Raw genomic sequence first — 22,705 nt, 5'->3', positions numbered from 1 at the left:
AATCAGAGAATGTTGTCAATCGGCTCATTATTAAATGTTTGCTTTGTGATTAGAGGAGGGTCATTTCAGAAACCCACAAGGGAAGATACTGATGGGACACTGAGAACATTGCTTCTGTTTGAAGTAGACATGGAATATATTTCAGAACGCAGCTCCCTTCTCCTAGTGCAGAGATGGGAGTCTAAGCAACAGTCAGGCAGGTGGAGATGGAGGTGAGTTTTCTTTGTTTTTATTTCTTTGTTATAAGGACAAATGCTGGGGTCAAGGGAGAGGAGAGGTTGGACCATACCAGGAAATGACTACTATTGTTTTTTTAAAGGCATCAACACTTCATCTCCTTTTTTAAAAAAAAAGTGAAAGAAAAAGAAGAAAAAATGTTTCATGTTTCATAATGAACTTTTAAGACTGACTCTTCTTTCCTTTTTGGAGTGAGCCAAAGCTCTCGAAAGTCATGTTCCAAGCTCCTCCTCCTCCTTTATATGGTTAAATTGGGGAATGAGATAATTAGATGACTTTGATCAATGCTGATCTTCGAAAGACTCGAGCTCAGCATCCAGAATTATTTAGTCAGAAAAATGGCATCGCTGGAAAACTAAATAAAGCAGCTCTTACCAGACAAGCCATGCTAATCAGTGGATGCCATTGTAATGCATCTGACCTAAGAAGACCCAGCTGGGCATCCCACCGCTAACCCTCACTGCTTGTGTTGCCTTGGGCAAAGCCTCAGTCCCCTCAACGTAAAATAATGGGTAGAGCCAGATCAGCGGTGCCAAGCTCAAACAGAAGCCTGGCGCTAAAGAATCTGTCAGGGCCCCATATTGACTTAGAAGATCACATGTTAACATTATCTATGTTCTGTCAGATTTTTATTTATTTGGCTAAATATTTCCCAGCTTCATTTGCATCTGGTTCAGCTGCTCTTGGGAATGAATGCATTATCTGACAAACTTGGACTGGATGATCAATGAGATCCCCTCTGTGTCTAGAGATATGTGAAGGGTTTCTTTTTATCCCAATTATACAAACAAAAGGGATTTAGATGGATTAAAACATTAATAATGGTTAGCATTTACAGAATACTTTAAAACGTGCTCATCACCTTGCATTCATCATCTTATTTAGACCCTTAACATCCCCATGAGATGAATGCAATAGCTATTATTATCCTCATCTTACTGATGAGGAGGCTAAGACAGAGATGTCAAGTGACTTTCCCAAGGTCACACAGCTTAAATGTGTCAAAAATGGGACTTGCAGCCAACTCGCTAATCGTATACCTATCTGTGATTGCTATTCACTATATATTCACTGTATGTCTCTTTTCATTGACCAATTCTGTGAAACAGCACACTGGAGAGATTTTTCAAGAGGATCGATCTATTTAAGCAAAGAGAATGCCACCAAGCACCAAGTAACTCTTTCCAATATTCTGTCCTTAACCATGCATGGTTTTATTAGAGTGGGCATTTCTCCCACCAGTACAGATTACAGTCCTTCTTTTAATGTTCGACCCATAGAAAACTCGTGTTCATGAGTTGTGGAAGTTGTCTTCTGCTGTGGATGAAGCACCTGGCAAGGAGCACGCTGAACCAAGCTGTGCAGGCTCCTGGATGCAAGCTCTTCTCCTTGGTCAGACCTTCTGCAGTTTGTGCTCTGCTGACCCAGTCTTCAGGAACCCAGAATTCTCTCCAAGCCATGAAAGTAGGATGTTATGGGAGGAATTCCCATAGTGACCCATGAACAGATCAGAGTACCACACCAGTCCTGATGCCCTTACTACTTACCGTGCCGATAAAATTGTAAGGAGCTCTTTTCTGTTCTGGACCCGAAGATGGTTACTTTTGTATCTGGAATCACTGATCAATGTAGGCAAATTCAGGATCTAAAGGGGACACACAAAAAGTTTTTTTATTTAAAGTTTCATTGATAAATCCTTTTGCAAAAGCTAAAGCTCAGGGCCAACCCCCAATAAAAATCATTACCACCTTCACAGGTCCTCCCCTCCTCCAGGTAAGCAGTCAGAAGAAGTGGGATCTTCCACAGGTGTGAAAGATTGGACTTCAGCCAACCTCCTCAAATTGCCAAATGGGTTGTGGGGAAAGGAAAAGAGGGAAGAGGTGATTAGTCTCTCTCAAAGCTCAGCTAAAGGGTAGTACGTGCCTGACTGTGTGATTCCCACATGATTTACTCTATAAAAGAATATTGTCCTCTAGACTTAGAGTATTTTGTTGAGTGTGGTGGCAAAGGCCTATTTTCTCCATAAGGAAAATGAACTAGAGGTGAGCAGGGGATCAAGTAGCCCCACAGTCCACAGGGTTCACAGTACTAATAAAAGGCTAGGTCTGTATTTCACCTTCATTTATTGGCTCCCGGCTAAACTGATCCTTTTTCCCCCTTTGTGCCTCCATATTGCCACAGATCCTACTCTATGGCAGTGCTGTCTTCTCTCCAGGCCCCAACATGTGTGTGTGGTGTGTGTGTGTGTGTGTGTGTATAAGTGTGTGTGTGTGTGTGTGAGAGAGAGAGAGAGAGAGAGAGAGAGAGAGAGAGAGAGAGAGAGAGAGATGGACTCATCGGTGCCAGGTGGTACTCCCTTCATGATGCACAGCCTTCCTAGCAATGCTTTGTGCTTGATTCTTCAGGCCTTGATGAAAGCCGTGTCTTTATAGAACTTCTTTTCTTTGCCCTTTCTTTTTGCTCTTTCTTTCACATGCTTTGGTATGCGAAATATTGTGGAGACGGAAAAAAGCCACATGGATAGGGAAATCAAGACTCTAGTAAATTCTCACATTGCCAAAGACACCCAAGGGGGCCTATCTACCTCCTGTTAGTATGCTTGGACATACCCATGACACCAACATCCTGTGAGCAAGACAAACCACCCTTTTCTGCAATGTTACACACACACACACACACACACACACACACACACACACACACACCCCTACCTCAGTCACATACCACATATCTACATCTGCTTCCACAAGCAGCATGTGACCTCATGCATACAGAACCAGCTTTGGAATCAGGAAGCCATAGACCCAAGTCCTCCCTATGACAAATGTTTGCTGCTTGGCCATGAGAAAGTCACTTAACCTTGAAAGGCACTAAACATTTGACCTAGCTCAAAGGTCAAGTCAATAAGCATTTTTAAGCACCTACTATGTGCCAGAGGCTAGACAATCTCTTGCTAGGTATATTAGCATGGATCCTTGTGGCACATGGGCTAGACTAGACAGCAATGGGGCCAATACAACTCTCAACTCTGTTTCTCTGTGAATCTCTCAGTGCATCCAGGCAACTTTCTAAGATCCATTGTAAGTGAAGTTGCCAATATGCATTGGTGGAGGATGGAGTTTCAACACTGGGAGATCTCTAGATGGATGAAATCACAAGTCTGGATCAAAACAAACATACCAAAAAGGTTTGTTGGGCCTCTCCAAGGTGTTAGGATGAGGTGATAAAATACAGGAAAGGCTTTGCAAACTCAGGTTTGACCCCCTCCAAAAAAGTGTTTTATGAAAAAGTTCTGTGCATGTGTGCACATTGATGTTTATAGGCCATAAGTACATTAGGAGCAGGATGTCACAACCAATGTCAAGAGCAAAAGGATGAGCGGATGTCTTGGATATGGGTGGGAAATGAGCAAAATCTGGATCAAAGGCATGGATGGAAACCAGCACTTCTCTCCCCAGAAGATCACCTTCACTTCTGTGCCAACATTGCACAGACACATTCCCCAACATGAAAGGTCATGATGGTTGTGAGCCCTGAGGGAGACATAGTTCTAGGGAATCATGAAACTAATTTTAGGGAAGCCTACTACTCCTCTCCTTCCTTCCAGCCTGCTCCAGTCACAGATCTATGATCCACTTGTTGCTTTCCTTAAATGTGCCCTTGAGAATCAAGGAGCCTAGAACTGAATAAAATGAGACTAAGGATTTCTAGGTAAGTAAAGCCATGCCTTCAACAGATATTTCTCTGAAGGCATTTTGGAACTCATGCGCCCCTTCCATTGTGGAATACCCAATCATCTGAGATGATCTGCCTCACTCAAACAGTGAGATATGCCACATAATTCCCCTCCCAGAATAAAACAGATTTTTACAGTTGAGAAAACCGAGGCAAGGAGAGGTGAAGTGGCTTATCCAGGGTCACACAGCTAGTAAGTGCCTGAGGCTGTATTTGAACTCAGCTCTTTCCAAGCCCAGCATTCTGCCTACTAAGCCATTCCTTACTGCCCAGGATCATACAGCAGGTATGGAGGATCGTAGATTTAGGGCCAAAAGGGACCTCAGAGACCAATGATGATGATGATGATGGCATTTATACAGAGCTTTAAGGTTTGCAAAGTGCTTTACATGTTATTTAGATCCTCATAACGGCCCCATGTGGCAAATGCTATTACCATCTTTATTTACAGATAGGGACACTGAGGGAGAGAAGGATGGGGTGACCTGCCCAGAATGACACAGCTAGTGAGGATGTGAGGCAAGATTCAAACTCAGGTCATCCTGACTCACTCTGTCTACTATGACAACAAGATGCCTAAGACAAAAGCACAATATTCCCTGCCCTCAGTGGGCTTACATTATACTGGAAGATACAGGTAAATACAAAATGTGTTTTATGATAATTTTGTACAATGGAAGTCAGTTAACCAGCATTTATTAAAGGTTTTTATATGTTAGGCACCAAACTAATGTACTGTGTGCCAGGCACTGCTCGGACATTCACAACTGGGAGGGACCTAGAAAGGGTTCTTGAAGGGAGCCGAGCTTTGGACGGAGGTGGAGCTACCAGAGGGAGGAAGGGCGTTCTAGGCATGGGGACAGGCAGGAAATGGAATAGCATCTTGAGCCAGTTTGGCTGGAACCTACAATCCACCAGGGTGGGGCGGGGCAGGGAGTGACAGGTATCAGTCTGAAAAGATTGATCATCTGAAGCCAGACTCTGATGCATTTTAATGCTAAGCAAGAGTTTGTATTTTATCCTACAAGGCAGAGGAAGACACTAGAGCTTTGAGAGCAGAGCAGACGGTAATGGAGTCAGGCCTGTGTTTTAGGAATCTCAGCTTGGCAGTTATGGGGAGGATAGACTGGAAAAAGGAGACAACGGGGGCAGGGAGATCAAGGCACAAGGTGAAGAGGACCTGAACTCAGGTGGCCACTATGAGAAAAGTCGAGATCCCAGAGATAAAGTCTTTGTTCGTGGCCCCCTGGACGCATCGGAGGGGAGCACCGGGAGAGGAAGAACATTGTCAGGGGAATAAATTGGAAGGTGTTGGCAGCCTGCAGGACCCAATAAGAACCCCCCTCCCCATGAAGCAACTGCATGAAATACTCCCCCAAAAGAAGGGATCCGCTTCAGTTCACAATGATATCATTCAACTATAATGTCCCTTAAATTAAAACCACCTTTAAGTCCGTGTTTCACAAAAAGCTTTTCAACAACAACAAATTAAAGACCCAATTTGAATGAGAACAAATCTGACTTAATTTTTTAATCACACAAAAGGGGTTAGACAAGCCCTGTCCCCTGACTTTCATTCACCTGGAGGGGGGAGGGGTGTCATGTTCTCAAAAGCTATGATATTCAATGAAAAAAAAAACCACTTTTTTTTTCTCCTGTAAGGGGGTCGCTATTTTTCTTTACTATTTCTCCCTGAAGAAATCATGAAGAAAAATGCTGGAGTCCACTTCCCTTTTTCTTCCTCCCCTATAAAGGAAAAATAGATCTTGCAAGTCCCATCAGGCATCTTGGAAACGAACAAGGCTATAATGACTGCGCCAAGCAGCCTGGGAATGGAAAAGAAGTTTCCCAAGAATGTGTGGAGACAGTCTCACAGTTGTGCTAAAACATCGGAAGGAGCATTTATGGGATGGGAGAGGGGCCGTGGGCCCCCTGGGAGCTGAGGAGGCCTCTATTAGCGGAGGCATTTGTTTTAAATATATACATTTAATGAGATCATTTGTTTCCCACAGGTTAAATCAAACCTAGTCATTTATCATCTCAGATATGCAGAAGAGAGGGAGAGGAGAGAAAGACAACCTAAAATAACAGGCCCTTCTCCAAGGTGCGATTTCTCTTCCCTCTATTTGCACAAACTCTCATATTTCTTTCAGCAATGATTAAAGATAGAATGGACCATCACCAATTAAAGGACCAGAATCCCATCTCTTGCACTTCTGTTCACTCTTTGTTTAACTAATTTCTTCTTTTATTTATTGTTTTAAATGCATTTGTATTTTGTACATCATATAAAATTTCTAGTAATGCTCCCCTTCTGTTGACAGCCATTGCTTGTAATAAAGATTGGGGGGACAGGTCAACAAAACCAACCAACACATCGCCGAGGTCTGATATCACATAATACTATATTTCCATACCCCCAATCCACCACTGCTGTAAAGAAGGGAGGAAAGTGAATTCTCACATCCCTTCTTTGGGCCAAGCATGGTTATGATAATTTTGCAATATTCAACAGTAATGGTCCAGGACATTCTCATGAATAATCCTCATAGCTCCTCACCCAGGCAAGGAAACAGAACAGTTCATGAATCAGAAATGCAGCCACCTTTGCCTCTACAGCAGCACAGGTCAGGATTGTAAACTTGACCTTACCCACAGCCCACTGGGAACTGTGGAAGCCCCAGATTCTCTATGTCAAGATTAGCAACAAAGTCCTTCCACCGAGTCAACTCAACAGCCATGTGGCCATCTCATTTTTCAAAGCTGCTAAAATAATTAGCCATCAAAGTAATTATCCATCCTCAACAAACCAAAGTCACCTTCAGGTAGTCCTCCAGAGGTGCCTCCATTTCTGGGTTTCTGACCATTCTCTAGCCCAAGTGTCATCATCTTGTTTGGGTCACGGACCCCTTGAGCAGCTACTTTGGTGAAGTCCATAGACCCTTTCTCAGAATCATGTTTAAATTCATAAAATAAAATACATATGATCATAAAGGAAAGCAATTATATTAAATCCAGTTATCAAAATATTTTTTTTTCAAAAACAATCTCATGGGTCCTCTGAAATCTATCCAACTAGGGAGAAAGGATCATGGGCCCTAAGTTAAGAACTCTTGTTTTACAAGGTGAAAAAATAGAAATATTCCTCCCTCTCCCCATCATCCACAATGTTCTTGGGTAACTGAGGCATTACCGCAACAGGGCTAAGTCCTAAGTCCCTAAGTCCATGGTGGACTTGGGAGTACTCTTCTCATTAGAAAGAAATGAAATAATAAAGCACAGATATATAAGATGTGTTTAAAACATATCCATTTGAAATGTGTCTAACATTTATCCAATCAGTTGTTGAGTCTCATTAACTTGACCTCCATCTCTAGAATCCATTCCCTCCTCTCCCCTCACAGTCACTACTGTGGTTCAGCTCTTCCCCACCTCTCACCAAGACTATTACAATATCCTTCTCCTTGGTCCCCATCTCCAGCCTTTCCCTAGTCCAATCCATTCTCTGTAAGGCCACTGAGGTGGCATTCCTAAAGCCCAACTTTGGCCATGCCATTCCTTTGCTCAAGAACTCTCACTGGCTCCTACTGTTTCTAAGATCAACTCAGAACTTCTCTGGTGAGCCCACAGAGCCCTTCACATCCTGTTTTCAGGGTCCCTTTGCAGACTTATCTTTCATTACTTCTCACAGACTTTATAGTCCAGACAAAGTGAACTACTCCTTGCACATAACATCCTTCTCCCATCTCCATGACTTTGAAAAGATGCCTTCTATGCCTGGAAATCAGTCACTCCTCATCTTCACATCTTAGGATCCCCAACTTCCTTCAAATTTCTCCTTCAGTGTTACCTCCTATAAGAGGCTTTATTGCCCTTCAATTGTTAGCATCCTCTAAATTACTCAGGATTAATTTTGCATATAGTTTTGCACTTACATGCTAAGTAATTCATGTAAGTAATTCACCTTCCCACATAATTTTAGTTCCATGAACACAGGTGATGCCACACTGGGGGTTTCTTTGGTTCCCAGCATTTAGGACAGGACCAGGTCTATGATAGGATCATCGATAGAGAGATAGAAGGAAAGTGGAGTCCACATTTTGTCTGGTTTCCTCATTTTACAGAGCAGGAAAAGGAGAGCCAGGTTCTCAAGGTCACACTGGTAGGAGATGATATTATGGGCAACATTCCAAAGAGAAAGCTCTTTTCATTGTACCACATGGCCCTGTGGGTCTTTAATAAATGTTTGGGAATGAATGAACAAATGAACTAACAAACGAATGAATGAATGGATCAATGAATGAATGAATACTGGAAAATCTATCACTAGATACAGGAGAAAAGCCTAATGACTTTGAGGGGTAAAAGGATGAGAAGTCAGGTTGGCAGAGTTTTCGAGAACAAAATAATCATCCCCTTCACACCCTGTAACTAAGGGAGTTACCACTGGACTGGATAATGACTCCAAATCAATGGCAAAAAGACAGTATTATAGAAAGTTTCAGATTTCATCAGCACAACTATCACGACAGAAGGCCGTACTGCTTCAAAAGGTATATAAGCCACGTTGGTCGTATTGTATACATTGCTCTCTGGGTTCTGCTCACTTCACTCTGCATCAGTTCATATAGGCCTTCTCAGGTTTCTCTGAAACTCTCCTCTTCATTATTTTTATAGCCTAATATATTGCACTATATTTATATACCATACTTTATTTGCCATTCCCAGATCGATGGGCATCCCATTAGTGTTCAATTCTTTGTCACCACAAAGGGAGTTGCTGTGCATATATTTATACATATGGACCCCTGCTTTCTTTCTTTGGTCTCTTTGGGGTATAAGCCTACCTCCTGACAGAGAGGTGATGAACTCTGATGCAGATGATGTAAGTGTAGTGATGTAGGTGATGGTGCAGAACAAGACGCACAACTTTGGACATGGCTGACATGAGAATTCGTTTTACTTGACGAAGTATATTTGTTAAAAACAGTTTTGTTTTTGTTTTCCAATCACGGGGGTGATGTAGAAGAAGAAAATTAATTCTCATTTACAAATTGATTTAAATAAGTTTAAATTGTTAATTTTAAAATGTAATATAAAAATAAATTAACCAATCATTTCATTTAATTGTTCACTTTAAAATGTAACACAAAAAATAAAAGAAGGTAAAACGAACAAGCCAGTGGGACAACGTAGCCAGATGCCAACGCTGAAGGCACAGAAGCACAGTGAGACCTCTCTCAGGGTTGGCTAAGTGGGGGTACCAGGCACTGTGAATCACAACCCTTCAATCCTCATGAAGAAGAGGGGCAAGGTGGTCTCACCATGGCTTCTAGCATCACAAACAGGATTCACACCACAAACAAAGAACCTGTCAAGAGCCTCTAAAAGTTACACTTCATTCTAAGTCCTGGGGCCATGAATGTCAGTTCTGCAGGGAGGGAAAATGGAAAAGTCCCAGAGACCACAAGAATCCCACTCAGAAATCCACAAAGAGCTTTTCCTGAATCTCATGATGATAGGGAGGGAAACAGGTATGGAGAGACTGTATAAAATTCTGCAAGTCTTTTTTGGTTGTTTTTGCAGAGGGAAGGCAGGGCAATTGGGGTTAAGTGACTTGCCCAAGGTGACACAGCTAGTAAGTGTGTCAAATATCTGAGGCCAGATTTGAACTCAGGTCCTCTGCAGGTCTTATAGGCAAGGAGGCACCTCTGAAGGCACTGGTGGAAGCTCTGGGGGCAATCGGTCTGAGAATGGAGCCATACTTGGGGCCAAGAGCAGACAAGCCAAGTCTAGGACCACATCCAATCTCCCTCCAGTTCCTCTGTCTGAGGATCTCCCATGGCAGCTCAATCCACCCTGGATGAGCTGTGCCACTATCCCTCAAGCAGCCAAACAGAATAAGGAGGGCAGGAAGAGCCAATCAATTCTTAAGTTCCTTCTTGGGGGGAGGGGGGATTCACATAGGGAATGACCTTTGGATTGGAAAGAACAGAGCAAAAATAGCAAAAGGGGGTGGGGGGGGGTGATAAAGAAGACAGAGTGCACATAGCTGCCCTCAATGGAACAAGGGAACTTCATCCTTGGGAAGCTAAGCGCTTTACAAACATCACATCTGATCTTCACAACAATCCTCGGAGGTAGGTGCTATTACCAGCCCCATTTTAAAGCGGAGGGAACTAAAGCAGAAAGAGGTTTAGGTGATCTGTCTAGAGTCACACAGCTAGTAAATGTCTGAAGTTGGATTTGAACTCAACCCCAAACGGGGTCACAGAGCCGGACATGACTAATCAACTCAATAACTTCCTGACTTCAGGCTTAGCATTCTAACCACTGCACCATTTCTCTGTCTAGGTGGTCTGAGTACTGAAAGCACTGGAGAACTCATTATCTTTCTCTCCAAACCCTCCCCTATTTGGCAATGCAGTGGAAATATTACTTCAAGTATAGATTGAATGGTATTCAACAAACTCCATCTCTCTCACCACACTTGGTTTTGCCATCACCGGCAAGTCTTCCACTTGAAACTCCTTTATCTCGCCACAGTCCCTCTGCCTTGCCACCCCAAGCCTTCTTTGTGTCCTCTGTGACTTGCAATACCTCCACTCAGCACATTCCCAGGCCATTCCCCCCTATGCTGGCTACACTCTCTCCACTTCCCCGCATTGATCACAGGTGAAGCTGTTTGATTCTACACTGTCTTCTTCTCCAGTCCTCTGCCCCCTTTTCATAACACCAACCTTGTCCTTAAAAGGCCAGCCTTGGATTATTCCCACCACCCATTGTCTTTGCTTCTATTTACATGTGCTAACCAAGGCTGGGGAAATGAAGAAACCTTGCTGACGGGGTCCCCTATAAACTTACTTCACAAAATCTCAGCTGGGCCCTCACTACAGCATTTTTTCCTCCACTCAGTGGTCAAACTGATCCTCCTAAAGCACAGGTCTGACCATGTCACCCTCTCATTCAACAAATTCCAATGGCTCCCTATCACCACCAGGATCAAATAAAAAATTGTCTGTTTGGCTTTTAAGGACCTTCCTAACCTGGCTCCTTCATAAGCCGTTTTCCTTCAAGCCTCACTACAAGTTCCATCTTTTGCAGAAAGCCTTTCCCAATGTAAGATTACCAGTTTATCTTGTCTAAAGTTTGTGTGTACGCTGTTGTTTTCATGTTGTCTCCCCCATTAGACTCTGAGCTCCTGGAGAGCAGGGTTTGGGGGTTTTGTGGGGTTTGTTTTGTTTTTGCCTTTCTTTGTATACCCAGCACTCATCACAGTGCCTATAGCATATATGGGGCACTTAACAGAGGAATGTTGACTTGTAAAAGTACAAGAAGATAGGAGAAAGGGAAACATAATTAGCAATCATAACCATGAACATGAATAAGATTAATTAACACATAAAATGAAAGAGAGTAGTAGAATGGATTAGAAAGCATAATCCAACAATATCTGAGCAGGATTTGGGACAAAGGTGTGTTACACTGGTTCCACAACTGAGGTGGTGTAGGCTCCTAGAATATTTAGGGACTCCACTGTAGTGATCTTATGGAGGGCAACAGACAAAAGTCATGCAGGATAAACTGTGATCCACATCACTGAGAGAACATATACATTAATGAGGTCACCACTTTATTGGTACAAAGAAGTATTTAAGTTTGGTCTCTGGTTAAGAGTGGATTGTACCAGTCTAAAATAAACTAGTAGAGGAATATTTTTCCCATAAAATTAATCTGTCCTTTGGTGGTTAAGGAAGCTGGCATTCATGGTTAAAGAACAGACAGCCATATCCAGAGATACACTTAAGGTGGGATGCTGTGTTACTGTCTCAGGAGCAGACTTGTGACTTGGGGAAACTGACATTTGCCATCTTTCCTAAGAACATGGTGTCAGTTGAGACAATCTTTTGAATGACAATTTTGTCTGTATGTTTGTATAATTGTGAATCTTAACCCTGCTAGTTATGACCCTTCCAAGCTCCTGCCCATTCCCAACAATGTTGCTTACATCCTACACTAACAATGGAATGACCAGAAGCTAGAACCAAGTCCTTCAATGCGATCCTCAGGATTGTGCCAAGGTGGGCTGTAATCCAGGCTGAGAGGCCAGCAGCAATGGAACCAGTAGTGAATGGATCAATAGCCAGTATGTTCCATCTACACCCAGTGTGTCTTTCATTGTACTGAGACCCCAGAATTCAGAATTTCAGAGTCAGGAAAGAACTTAATAACCATTGATCCAATTCACATACCCTTCTCAGAGCTCCCTCCTAGAACAGTATAGTGGGAAAAATATCTGAGTTTTTAGTCTTCAAGTGTGGATGGCTCTGCCACTTAATACCTCGGTACTTAAGTGGTACAGAGGATAGAGTTCTGGACCAGTCAGTTCAAATCCAGCCTCAGTTTCCTTATCTGTAACATGGGGATTTTTGTAAGAAACAAATGAGAAGATATTTGTAAAGCACTTTATGAACCTTAAGGCACCATCTAAGTCCTAGTTTTTATTATTACTACCTATAGGACCTTGGACAAGTCACTTAACCTTAGATGACTTCAAAGGTACCTCCCAGCAACAGGTCTTTGACCTTATTCTTCACAGTCATCCAGCCTTTGCTTGAAGGTCTCTTGTGAGGGAAAGAGAACCCACAACCTTCTGGGACATTCCATCACATTCATGGATACTCATCCTTGCTAGGATGTTTTTCTCTCCCCTGAGCCTGTCTTTCTTCACATATCATCCATTGCTCCCAGCCCTGCCTTTCAAGTTCAGTAAAATAAGTCGAATCCCTCTTCACGTGACAATCCTTTCCATACTTGAGCAAGGTTACAACTCGCCCTCAAGGTTCTAGGGGTATCCTTGAGGAGTCTGGGGCGATTCTCTAAAGGAGGCTCAAGCCCGAACTGATTATCAGTTGCAATCACTTTAGTTAGCCAGGATTAAGCAGCTTTTAGAAAGGGCTATTTACTAAGGTGTATGGTAAGAACAGTTGGTAAAACCTCCCCCCACCAAAACAGTCTGGCACACACTCTCCTACCAATATATACAACATCCAGGCATGGGCTAAAGCTCAGAGAGCGCACAAGAAAGAAAGACAGCACAGATCCTGCTGCTGGAAGTCCTTTTCTCCCATTCTTTGGGTACTCAAAAGGGTCCCCTTAAGCAGGGCATCATTTTTTTGCTGGGTTTCCTGTGGCACCATGAATCTGCACCTATCTGTCATTGACTACCAGTACAAATACTAGCAGCAGTTTATCCAGGCCACTGGAACATTGGTGGGATGATGAGATGTCCAACATTTTCTGGACCCTTCTGGGCTTGCAAGATTCTCCTCCAGCCAAAGTGTTTGGGGAGGAAGATCAGAGAGAAGACCCAAGGTCAAAGTGGACCCACCCAGGCTGTTCCCTCTCAGGGCTCTCGCATCATTCAGCACATTCCACCAATGAAGTATTGCATCTACAACCATGACCCCGATTTCCAAAATGAGCAGCTCTGTCTCTGCCGACAGCCAAAAACCTAGAGCAGAGAAGGTGGAGTAGGATTTTAGACACAGATGGCCACCAATAAAGCAGAAAGACAAGAGAACAAGAGAACTAGGGCACTAGTGACTAGAGAATCAATGAAATGAGTGACCATTAGGACCGGCAAGAATGGGGAAGCCCAATTTGGTCTACCAGCCTCTAGAACTCTCTCCCCCTTCCTTGATGCCTTTAGAACTTAGATCCTCCAAAAAAAGAATCTTCCCACAAGCCTTACCCCCCAAACCTCACCCATCTCCATACCATGACATCTTACCAGATGGCTTTAATATTCCCACTGATAAATCTTCCAATTCAATACCTTCCTGATTTCTTAGCCTCCTCATCTCATTCACTTTATCTTCTCATCCACAAGCTTGGCTACATGTTGTGACTTGTCGATACTTGGCACTGTCTTATCTGCAAGATGCTGAATTCTGACTCTTCGACCTTTCTGCCTCTCCCATACCATCTCTCTTGTGCTAAACGTGACTTCTGCACATATCAAGGCCTCTAGTCTCTTGGACCCTCCCAAGTCTATGTTCACTTGCCTCCCTTAGCCAGGCTGGATGCCCAGAACAGCCATTCATCAGGGCTCTCAATGGGCTATCCACATCCCCTTGCCCTTTCACTCAATCTATTTTAGCGGTTCACAATCCTGTGAAACCCCAAATGTCTACTTTCTTCCCTCCTGACCCTGGGCTGTGGAGTCCTGCCTGAGAACGGAAAAAACAGAGCTGAAGGCCTCTGTTCCAAATTCATGCAGCCTAAGCTCTGGCGGGCCCTTAATGCCGCTTGGCAATCCTTCTCCTACATTCCTAAAAATTGTTTAAAGTGATTGATCATTTCCTCCAGCCCCAAACACCATCCTTCTGCTCAGCATATTACTTGGTCTCCTACGTTACTAAGAAGCTTGCCGCTACCAGATGGGAGCTTCTGTCCGTGCACTTTGAAATCTCTCTCTGTCCTTCCCCCATGCCTCAGATGTTTACTCTCTAACGCGAGATACTCCTTTGGATTTCCCATCTTTGTGTCTTTGCTCAGCCCGTTTCCTTTTTCTGGAATGTACTGCCTAGAACTGATCACCATACTTCAGATGTGGCCTGACCAGGGCAGAGGGGTGCCAGTGCTGCTGACCATGATGGTGATGATGACGATGATGATGATGGTGATGACCAAGGCAACCAGAATACCAACAATGATATCACTAAAACCAAATAAGACCAAAATAGCCGGACCAACAGCGGTACCAACGAAACAATATTAACGACAACAGGAAGAACGGCACTTATATAAAACCTTAAGATTCACAAAGCTCTTTATGTGCATTAACTCATTTAATCTTTACGATGATCCTATGAAGAAGATGCTGTAACAATCCCCATTTGACACATGAGACAATGAAGGGAGAGAGGGCACAGTCATTCACTACATGCCACTCACTGAGTCATGCTAAATATATATTATATTTTACGTAATATTGCATATGTATGTGTGTGTAGGTATAGGTATGTGTGCATGTAGGCATATGTATGTACTTATATGCATGTACCTATCAAACAGCAGAGGGCCCGGAACAGATCCCTGGGGTCTGCCACTAGAGAACTGTTAATTCACCCGTCCAGCATCATCAAACATTTAGTCTGCCTCTAATTGAATGGTAGGGGGTGCTGGTTGCTCATCACTCAGTGGGTCAGCTTAGAATCCCCCTCACTCTGCTCTCCTCTGGCTCACATCTCTGCGTCTTGTGTGCGAGTTCAGGTGCATCTTTCGAAGCACTGAGCACTGTGCCTTACACAGAGCTTTAGGTGGGGGGAGCCCGAGTGGAGCCCCCAGCCCCACCTGGACCACACAACAATGCATTCTCATGCTTCTCTCATTCATTCCCAAGTTTCCCTAACCCTCTTATCTTTTGGCTTTGCCAAGACTCAGCTGTGTATAGAATCCTGGGGTCTGCTTTCTCTGCTCCAGAGCCTGGGCTGCCGATGAATGCATGAAAACGTACTCATTATGCCCTTACTGCATGCCGAGCAACGTGCTAAGAATGCTGACTTAGCACAAGGGAGAGCTGAGAGAGAGCCTGGGCTCTGTAAATTTTTGTTGAATGTATGAGTGAATGAACTTCCCTAGACCAGACCCGTCCCTTTAAAGACAAGGGATCCATGATTCCAGGTTGTGAAGGAAAAGAGATAGAAGTTTTCAGGACAACTCAGAGGCAACGAGATGGTGCAGCAGATAAGGGGCTGCTCTTGAGGTTAGGAAGGTCTGGGTTCAGATCCAGCGTCAGACGCTTACTGGCTGTAACTTTACTCTGTCTGCCTCAGTTTCCACCTCTATAACATGAGGGCTGTCCCACACGGCCTCAAAGCCATGATCATATGAATAGCTCTAGTGCATTAACTCAGGTCCTCTGACTTCCGATCCATCCGAAGACCCTAACTGGGTCTGTCATGGACCCTATCTGGCCTGGTCCATTCTCCCCTCCATTGGCCCATCCTTCAGATAAGCCATACTTGAGCAGTAAAATTAATGGCAAGCAGTGCTGCTTTGGAAGAGAGATCTCAAAAAATGTTTTTCTTTATGGTTATTTATGAGGCAGTTCAAACGCTCCACATTGATCTATGGCAATGAATCAAACATAAAAAGGATTCACAAAGTTATTTTCAACAACAGGGAGGAATATGTCAGCCAGTAATTTGCTCTCCCCCCAGCTCCCCACCCTGCGCAAAGAGCCAGCTCCCAACCATATGGGCCGGTTAGGGCCTGTGATCGTTTAGAGCGAGGAGTGGGCTATTACATCTCTGCCGCTCCAGCCCTAAGTGACTTCACAGGCAGCGGCTTCCGTATGGTTCAGATTTCTGACGGTGACCCTTCCTAATGAGGAGTCTTTGATCCCAGATCAAATGTTGGAATCCATCTTCCCTGCACTCACTCAGGGCCCCATTACCGGGACTTGCTTCTTTTCCACCTTGGCCGCCCGAGCCCTCCTGCAATCAGAATCGGCGTCATTTATCACCTTCCCTACTCCGCGGCCCCCACTTTGCTGTGGTTTTCAGCCCCAGCAGTTAACCTCTCATATAAAAGGAGTAATTTCCATTTTTTTTTGGATGCGTTAAGTTGACTGCATTAAATATGGCTCCCAATAGGGTCTCGAAAGGAATTCACGGGCATCTTAAAAACCTCAAGTGATGCCCAGAGAGCTGTGGTCAGTTGAAAAACATGAATGGTGCCCAGGCAAGATAGGAAAGTGAATAAGACAATTTTTAAAAAACACAAAAAAGAAAACAAAACTTTCTCTTTGCCTAGAAATATATTTTAATCAACTTTCTTGAAATTAAAAACAAATGATCTGGTGCCCTCCTCAATCTACCTTGTATTTAACTACTTTGCATTTATTCTCCAAATATTTATTCTGTATATGTTAATATAGGTACTTGTTTTCTTGCTCCTCCATCCAATGCAAACTCCTTGAGAGCAGGGATTCTTTCACTCATTATCTTTGAGCACTTAGCACAATGCCTAGACAACAGTAGGTGCTAAATAAATGCTTATTGATTGATGCAAATTCTATTCAGGTGTTGGTTTCCTACCTAGATTGACCTATTAAAAGAGTGAAAGAGACAAATCAGACTTAGGATAAAACTTTGGTGTGTGTATGTGTTTCTGATCAGTGATTTCATCATTGTGGGGAAATCCTGGTATGAGAAACTCCTTCCACACATTCACATCAGCACCCCTTCTGTAGCTTAGCTCCTTGAGAGAAAGGACTATTTCATTTTGTCTCTGTCAATAATTCAGTCAGCAAACATTTACTCATCACTTACAATGTGCAAAACACTGTGCTCAGCACCATGTCACCCAGGGCATAACACAGCGCCGGACCCAGAACAAACACTTTTTTTTAAAATGCTTATTATCAGATTGATTCTCATTTAAGAGAGCTGTAGGAGGTCAGAAATGCCAACTCTATGGTCACAGAATTGTTCTGTCGAGGCAGGATTTGAACCCAGGACTTTCTGAGTCCAAGGCCAGCCCTTTAGTCACTATTCGGTGCTGATGCATATAATATATAAAACATATGGTCCTGTATATGAATTGAGAGAATATCTAGCCCAAGAGTGGAATGTCTAGCCAAGTCTCCAGACTTTGGAAGATGTATCTGTGTGAATAAATATCCAAAATGAAATGGTTTGAAAATGATTTCCCTGAGGACCTCATTTTGGAAACTGCATTTGTGGAAGTAGCATTGTTTTATGAGGCTGTAATTGTGACCTTAAAATAATAACAAAAATATGTAGAACATAAGTAAGTATTCATCAGAGGTTCAGACTGCAAAGTTTTATTAAAATCCCTGCTAGAAAGAACACTGGCTGGTGAGCCTCGCACCCCAGCTCTGCCATTAAGGGACAGGTCACTTGACATCTCTAAGTCTGAGTTTCCTCATCTTTAAAGTGGGGCGGGGGGAAATAAAGTGGACACTGCCCAGCAAAGAACTGGAAGCAATGTTGATGCCTGCTGAGTGAGGAACAACTTAAGGACTTGGGAGGCAAGGACATAAATGAAGACTATTGGAACAATGGAAAGAATAAATATGGAGGGCACCAAGAAGTTTGGAGGGACTTGTCAGAGCTGACACAGAGGGAAGGAAGTAGCATCAGGAAAACAACATGCATGAAATGGAAGTGCCCAAGCCTGACCCCCAAGAAGAGATAAGAACCACCTTCCTCCTCCCTTTGGAGATATGGGGAATTGTGGGTGCCGAGTACTCAGCAGAATATTGGATTTAGCTGATGTGTTGATGGGTTTGGGTTTGTTTTTTCTTTACAACAACGGATGTCTCCTGAGGAATGAGAGGGAAAAGGATTATATTGGGAAATGTAAATAACATGAAAACAAAATATCTCAATAAAAATTCACATTAAAAAAAATTTAACTGATGTCACCTACCTCACAGGGCTCTGGCAAGAACCAAATGGAAGTCTCTATTTGAGTGAGATATAAAGATATATTTTGTAAGCTTCAGGTGCTACATAAACGGGAGTTCCAATTAAATTGAACAGGAGTTCAATTTAACAAAACCAACTGTAGTAACAGCAGTGCTCTAGGTACCTGAGAAACAAACAGTACAGATAAGGTACCAACCCTGTCCTCACAATGCTGAGAGCCTAGTGGCGTGTATCACAAGCACATTGGTAACCACCATACAAAATGGCACATGATAAATGCACACAAAGGTCAAATCAAGTGCCTCATATGTGCAAGAGTGAAAGGTTACTGCCAACTGCTTGGGCCAAAGATGGCTTGGTGGGAGAGGGTGATACTGGAGCTGGACTTTAAAGGTTAAAATAGGAGGGCTCTCAAGACAGAACTTTGGGGGACCCATTTTAATAGTAGGAGAAACACAGCCCAGTACAGGGACAGATGGAGAGAGAATTAGATACATATAATTAAAATGCCCATTATATATCCAATTATATATGGCCAATATGCAGTTACTGATCTAGAATTAAAATTTAAAAATTAAAACTAAAATTTAAACTAAAAAATTAATCCATAAACTAATTAAGGACTGACCAATCCATCAATAAATATGTGTTTACCAATGTATAACCATGTTTTACCATGTTAGGTCCTAAATATATAGATCTAAGAGTCATCAACATAGAGATTACAGTTGAACCCATTTGGATCTATTGAGTTCAATAGATCAAGAGCAAATATAGAGAGAGGAGAGAGGGCCCATGAAGAAGCTGAAGGTATAGCCACTCTTAGTGGGTAAAGACTGAGACTGAAAAGGAACAGACAGATGAGAACTTGGTATTACAAAAACCAAGAGAAAGAGAATGTTTGGAAGCAGGGAGTGGTCAGTGGTCCAAAAAGCCATAGAGAGGTCAAGAAGGACAAGGACTAAGAAGAAGCCATTGGATTTGAGTATTAATAGATCACTGGAAAGGGGCGGGGCCAAGATGGCAGCTGGAAAGCAGGGACTTGCTTAATTTCTCCCCTAAATCCCTCCAAACACCTGTAAAATATGGCTCTGAACAAATTCTAGAGCTGCAGAACCCACAAAATAGGAGAGGGAAGCAGGTCTCTAGCCCAGGATGACCTGAATGGTTGCTGGGAAGGGTCTATCTCATGGTGCTAGGAGGAGACAGCAGCCCAGCATGGGCCATGCCAGGACAGACCAGACAGGGAGTCCACCGGAGCAGCCCTTAGGGCCATGAATCATTGAGCTGTGGCAATTACCAGACTTCTCAATCCACAAACACCAAAGACCATGGAGCAGGTTAGTGGGTAAACTGCTAGATTGGGTTAGAGAGCAGTCCGGCCACCAGCCCTGGGGGTGGTGGAGGTGGTGCAGTGGTGCAGCTCCAGCATTAGCTGCTTCCTGAGTCCCTGGCTCACACAGTGGGAAGAATCAAGCAGCAGACCAGAGCAAGAGTGCAGGGCTTGCTTTGCCCTGCTTGGATCTGGGTCGCAATCTGGGTTGGTGGTTCTTGGGGGAGGAGAAGCGCTGCTGTGGCAGAGCTTGCAGTGACAGTGGAGTAAAACTAACTCTGGATACAGCAGCAGAGCCTCTAAAGCTTTGGACAAAGCACTCTCTACTCTACAAGCAGTCATATCCTGACAAAAAGGTCAAGGGTCAAGTAGGTGGCTGGGAACACGAACAGGCAGTGAAAAAGGATGCAGGCTCAGACTCAGACTCCAGAACCTTTTTTTGGTGACAAAGAAGATCAAAACATATAGCCAGAAGAAGTCAATAAAGTCAAAGAGCCTACATCAAAAGCCTCCAAGAAAAATATGAATTGGGCTCAGGCCATGGAAGAACTCAAAAAGTATTTGGAAAAGCAAGTAAGAGAAGTAGAGGAAAAATTGGGAAGAGAAATGAGAGTGATGAGAGAAAACCATGAAAAACAAGTCAATGACTTGCTAAAGGAGACCCAAAAAAATACTGAAGAAAATAACACCTTAAAGAATAGACTAACCCAAATATCAAAAGAGCTCCAAAAAGCCAATGAGGAGAAGAATGCCTTAAAAGCCAGAATTAACCAAATGGAAAAGGAGGTCCAAAAGACCACTAAAGAAAATACCACCTTAAAAATGAGATTGGAGCAAGTGGAAGCTAGTGACTTGATGAGAAATCAAGATATTATAAAACAGAACCAAAGGAATGAAAAAATGGAAGACAATGTGAAATATCTCATTGGAAAAACCACTGACCTGGAGAATAGATCCAGGAGAGATAATTTAAAAATCACTGGACTACCTGAAAGCCATGATCAAAAAAAGAGCCTAGATATCATCTTTCAAAAAATTATCAAGAAGAACTTCCCTGATATTCTAGAGCCAGAGGGTAAAACAGAAATTGAATGAATCCACCAACCACCTCTTGAAAAAGATCCCAAAAAGAAAACTCCTAGGAATATTGTTGCCAAATTCCAGAGTTCCCAGGTCAAGGAGAAAATACTGCAAGCAGCCAGAAAGAAACAATTTGAGTATTGTGGAAACACAACCAGAATAACACAAGATCTAGCAGCTTCTACATTAAGGGACAGATGGGCTTGGAATATGATATTCTGGAGGTTAATGGAGCTAGGATTAAAACCAAGAATCACCTCCCAGAAAAACTGAGTAGCATGCTCCAAGGAAAAATATGGATTTTCAATAAAATAGAGGACTTTCAAGCTTTCTCAGTGAAAAGACCAGAGCTGAATAGAAAATTCAACTTTCAAACACAAGAATCAAGAGAAGCATGAAAAGGTAAACAAGAAAGAAAAATCATAAGGGACTTACTAAAATTGAACTGTTTTGTTTACATTCCTACATGGAAAGATGATGTATGTAATTCATGAGACTTTTCTGAGTATTAGGGCAGTTGAAGTGAATATATATACACACACACACACAGAGGGCAGAGCGTGAGTTGAATATGAAGGGGCAATACCTAAAAAAATTAAATTAAATTAAATGATGAGAAAGAAATATATTGAGAGAGGGAGAAAGGGAGAGATAAAATGGAGTAAGTTATCTCACATAAAAGTGTCAAGAAAAAGCAGTTCTGTTGGAAGGGAAGAGGGGGCAGGTTGAGGGGGAATGAGTGAATCTTGCTTCCATTGGATTTGACCTGAGAAGGGAATAACATATACACTCAATCAGGTATCTTAAGAATGCCACAGGAAAGTAGAGGGAAGGGGATAAAAAGGGGGGATGATAGAAGGGAGGGCAGACAGGGGGAGGAGGTAATGAAAAGCAAACTCTTTTGAAAAGGGACAGGGTCAAGGGAGAAAACTGAATAAAGGGGGACAGGATAGGATGGAGGGAAATATAGTTAGTTTCAAAACATGAGTATTGTGGAAGTGTTTTACATAATGATATATGTGTGGCCTATGTTGAATTGCTTGCCTTCCTAGGGAGGGTAGGTGGGAAGGGAAGAGGGAAATTTGGAACTCAAACTTTTAAAAGCAGATGCTCAAAAAAAAGGTTGTTTTTGCATGCAACTGGGAAATAAGATATATAGGCAATGGGGCACAAAAATCTATGCTGCCCTACAAGAAAATAAGGGGAAAGCGGATGGGGGAAGTGGGGTGACAGAAGGGAAGGCTGACTGGGGATCAGGGCAATCAGAATATACGCCATCTTGGAGTGGGGGGAGGGTAGAAATAGGGAGAAAATTTGTAATTCAAACTCTTGTGGAAATCGATGTTGAAAACTAAAATTTTAAATAATAAAATAATATTAAAAAAGAGATCATTGTAACTTTAGACAGAGCAGTTCAGTCAATCAACAAGCATTAATTAATCACTCACTATGTGTCAGGTACTTTGCTAGGCACTGGAAACAAAGAAAGACAAAAATCAAAAAAAACCCAGCCCCTGACCTCCAGGAATGCCCATTCTGATGGAGGAGACAAGATACAAACAGCTGGTTACATATAACATGCATATGTAGGTCATCTCAGAGGGAAGGCACTACCAAATGGGTGAGGGTGGGGAAGAATAAAGGACAAAAGCCAGAGTCCAGTGAAGGCTTTTTAAGAATGGAGATCTGAGCATGTTTGGAGGTAGCAAGGAAAGAGAGCTGGGAGCTGCCATATGGGAGTGGTAGCAACAGAAGAGGGTTTTTGTTTATTAGCTTTGCCTAAGGAGAAACTTTGAGTCACCAGGATTAGAAGAGGATGAGGTGGGACTTTTTCAGCCGTTAAGATTGTGAAGGACCA

At 42.9% G+C, this 22,705-nt stretch overlaps 1 protein-coding gene across 3 annotated transcripts in view; it reads right to left on the bottom strand.

The window, feature by feature from the left end:
* The window catches only part of SUGCT (succinyl-CoA:glutarate-CoA transferase), a 643,092-nt gene that overhangs the window by 389,869 nt on the left and 230,518 nt on the right, over positions 1 to 22,705 (bottom strand). For all 3 annotated transcript variants that reach the window (XM_036738675.1, XM_036738678.1, XM_036738676.1), the window contains one exon: positions 1,785 to 1,882. In XM_036738675.1, the coding sequence (XP_036594570.1) occupies positions 1,785 to 1,882 (98 nt within the window). The remainder of the gene's footprint in view (positions 1 to 1,784; positions 1,883 to 22,705) is intronic.

The sequence above is a fragment of the Trichosurus vulpecula genome, chromosome 9 (genome assembly GCF_011100635.1).
Source record: "Trichosurus vulpecula isolate mTriVul1 chromosome 9, mTriVul1.pri, whole genome shotgun sequence".
In the NCBI taxonomy this organism is placed as follows: Eukaryota; Metazoa; Chordata; class Mammalia; order Diprotodontia; family Phalangeridae; genus Trichosurus; species Trichosurus vulpecula.
This window is presented reverse-complemented; position numbering and strand designations above follow the sequence as displayed.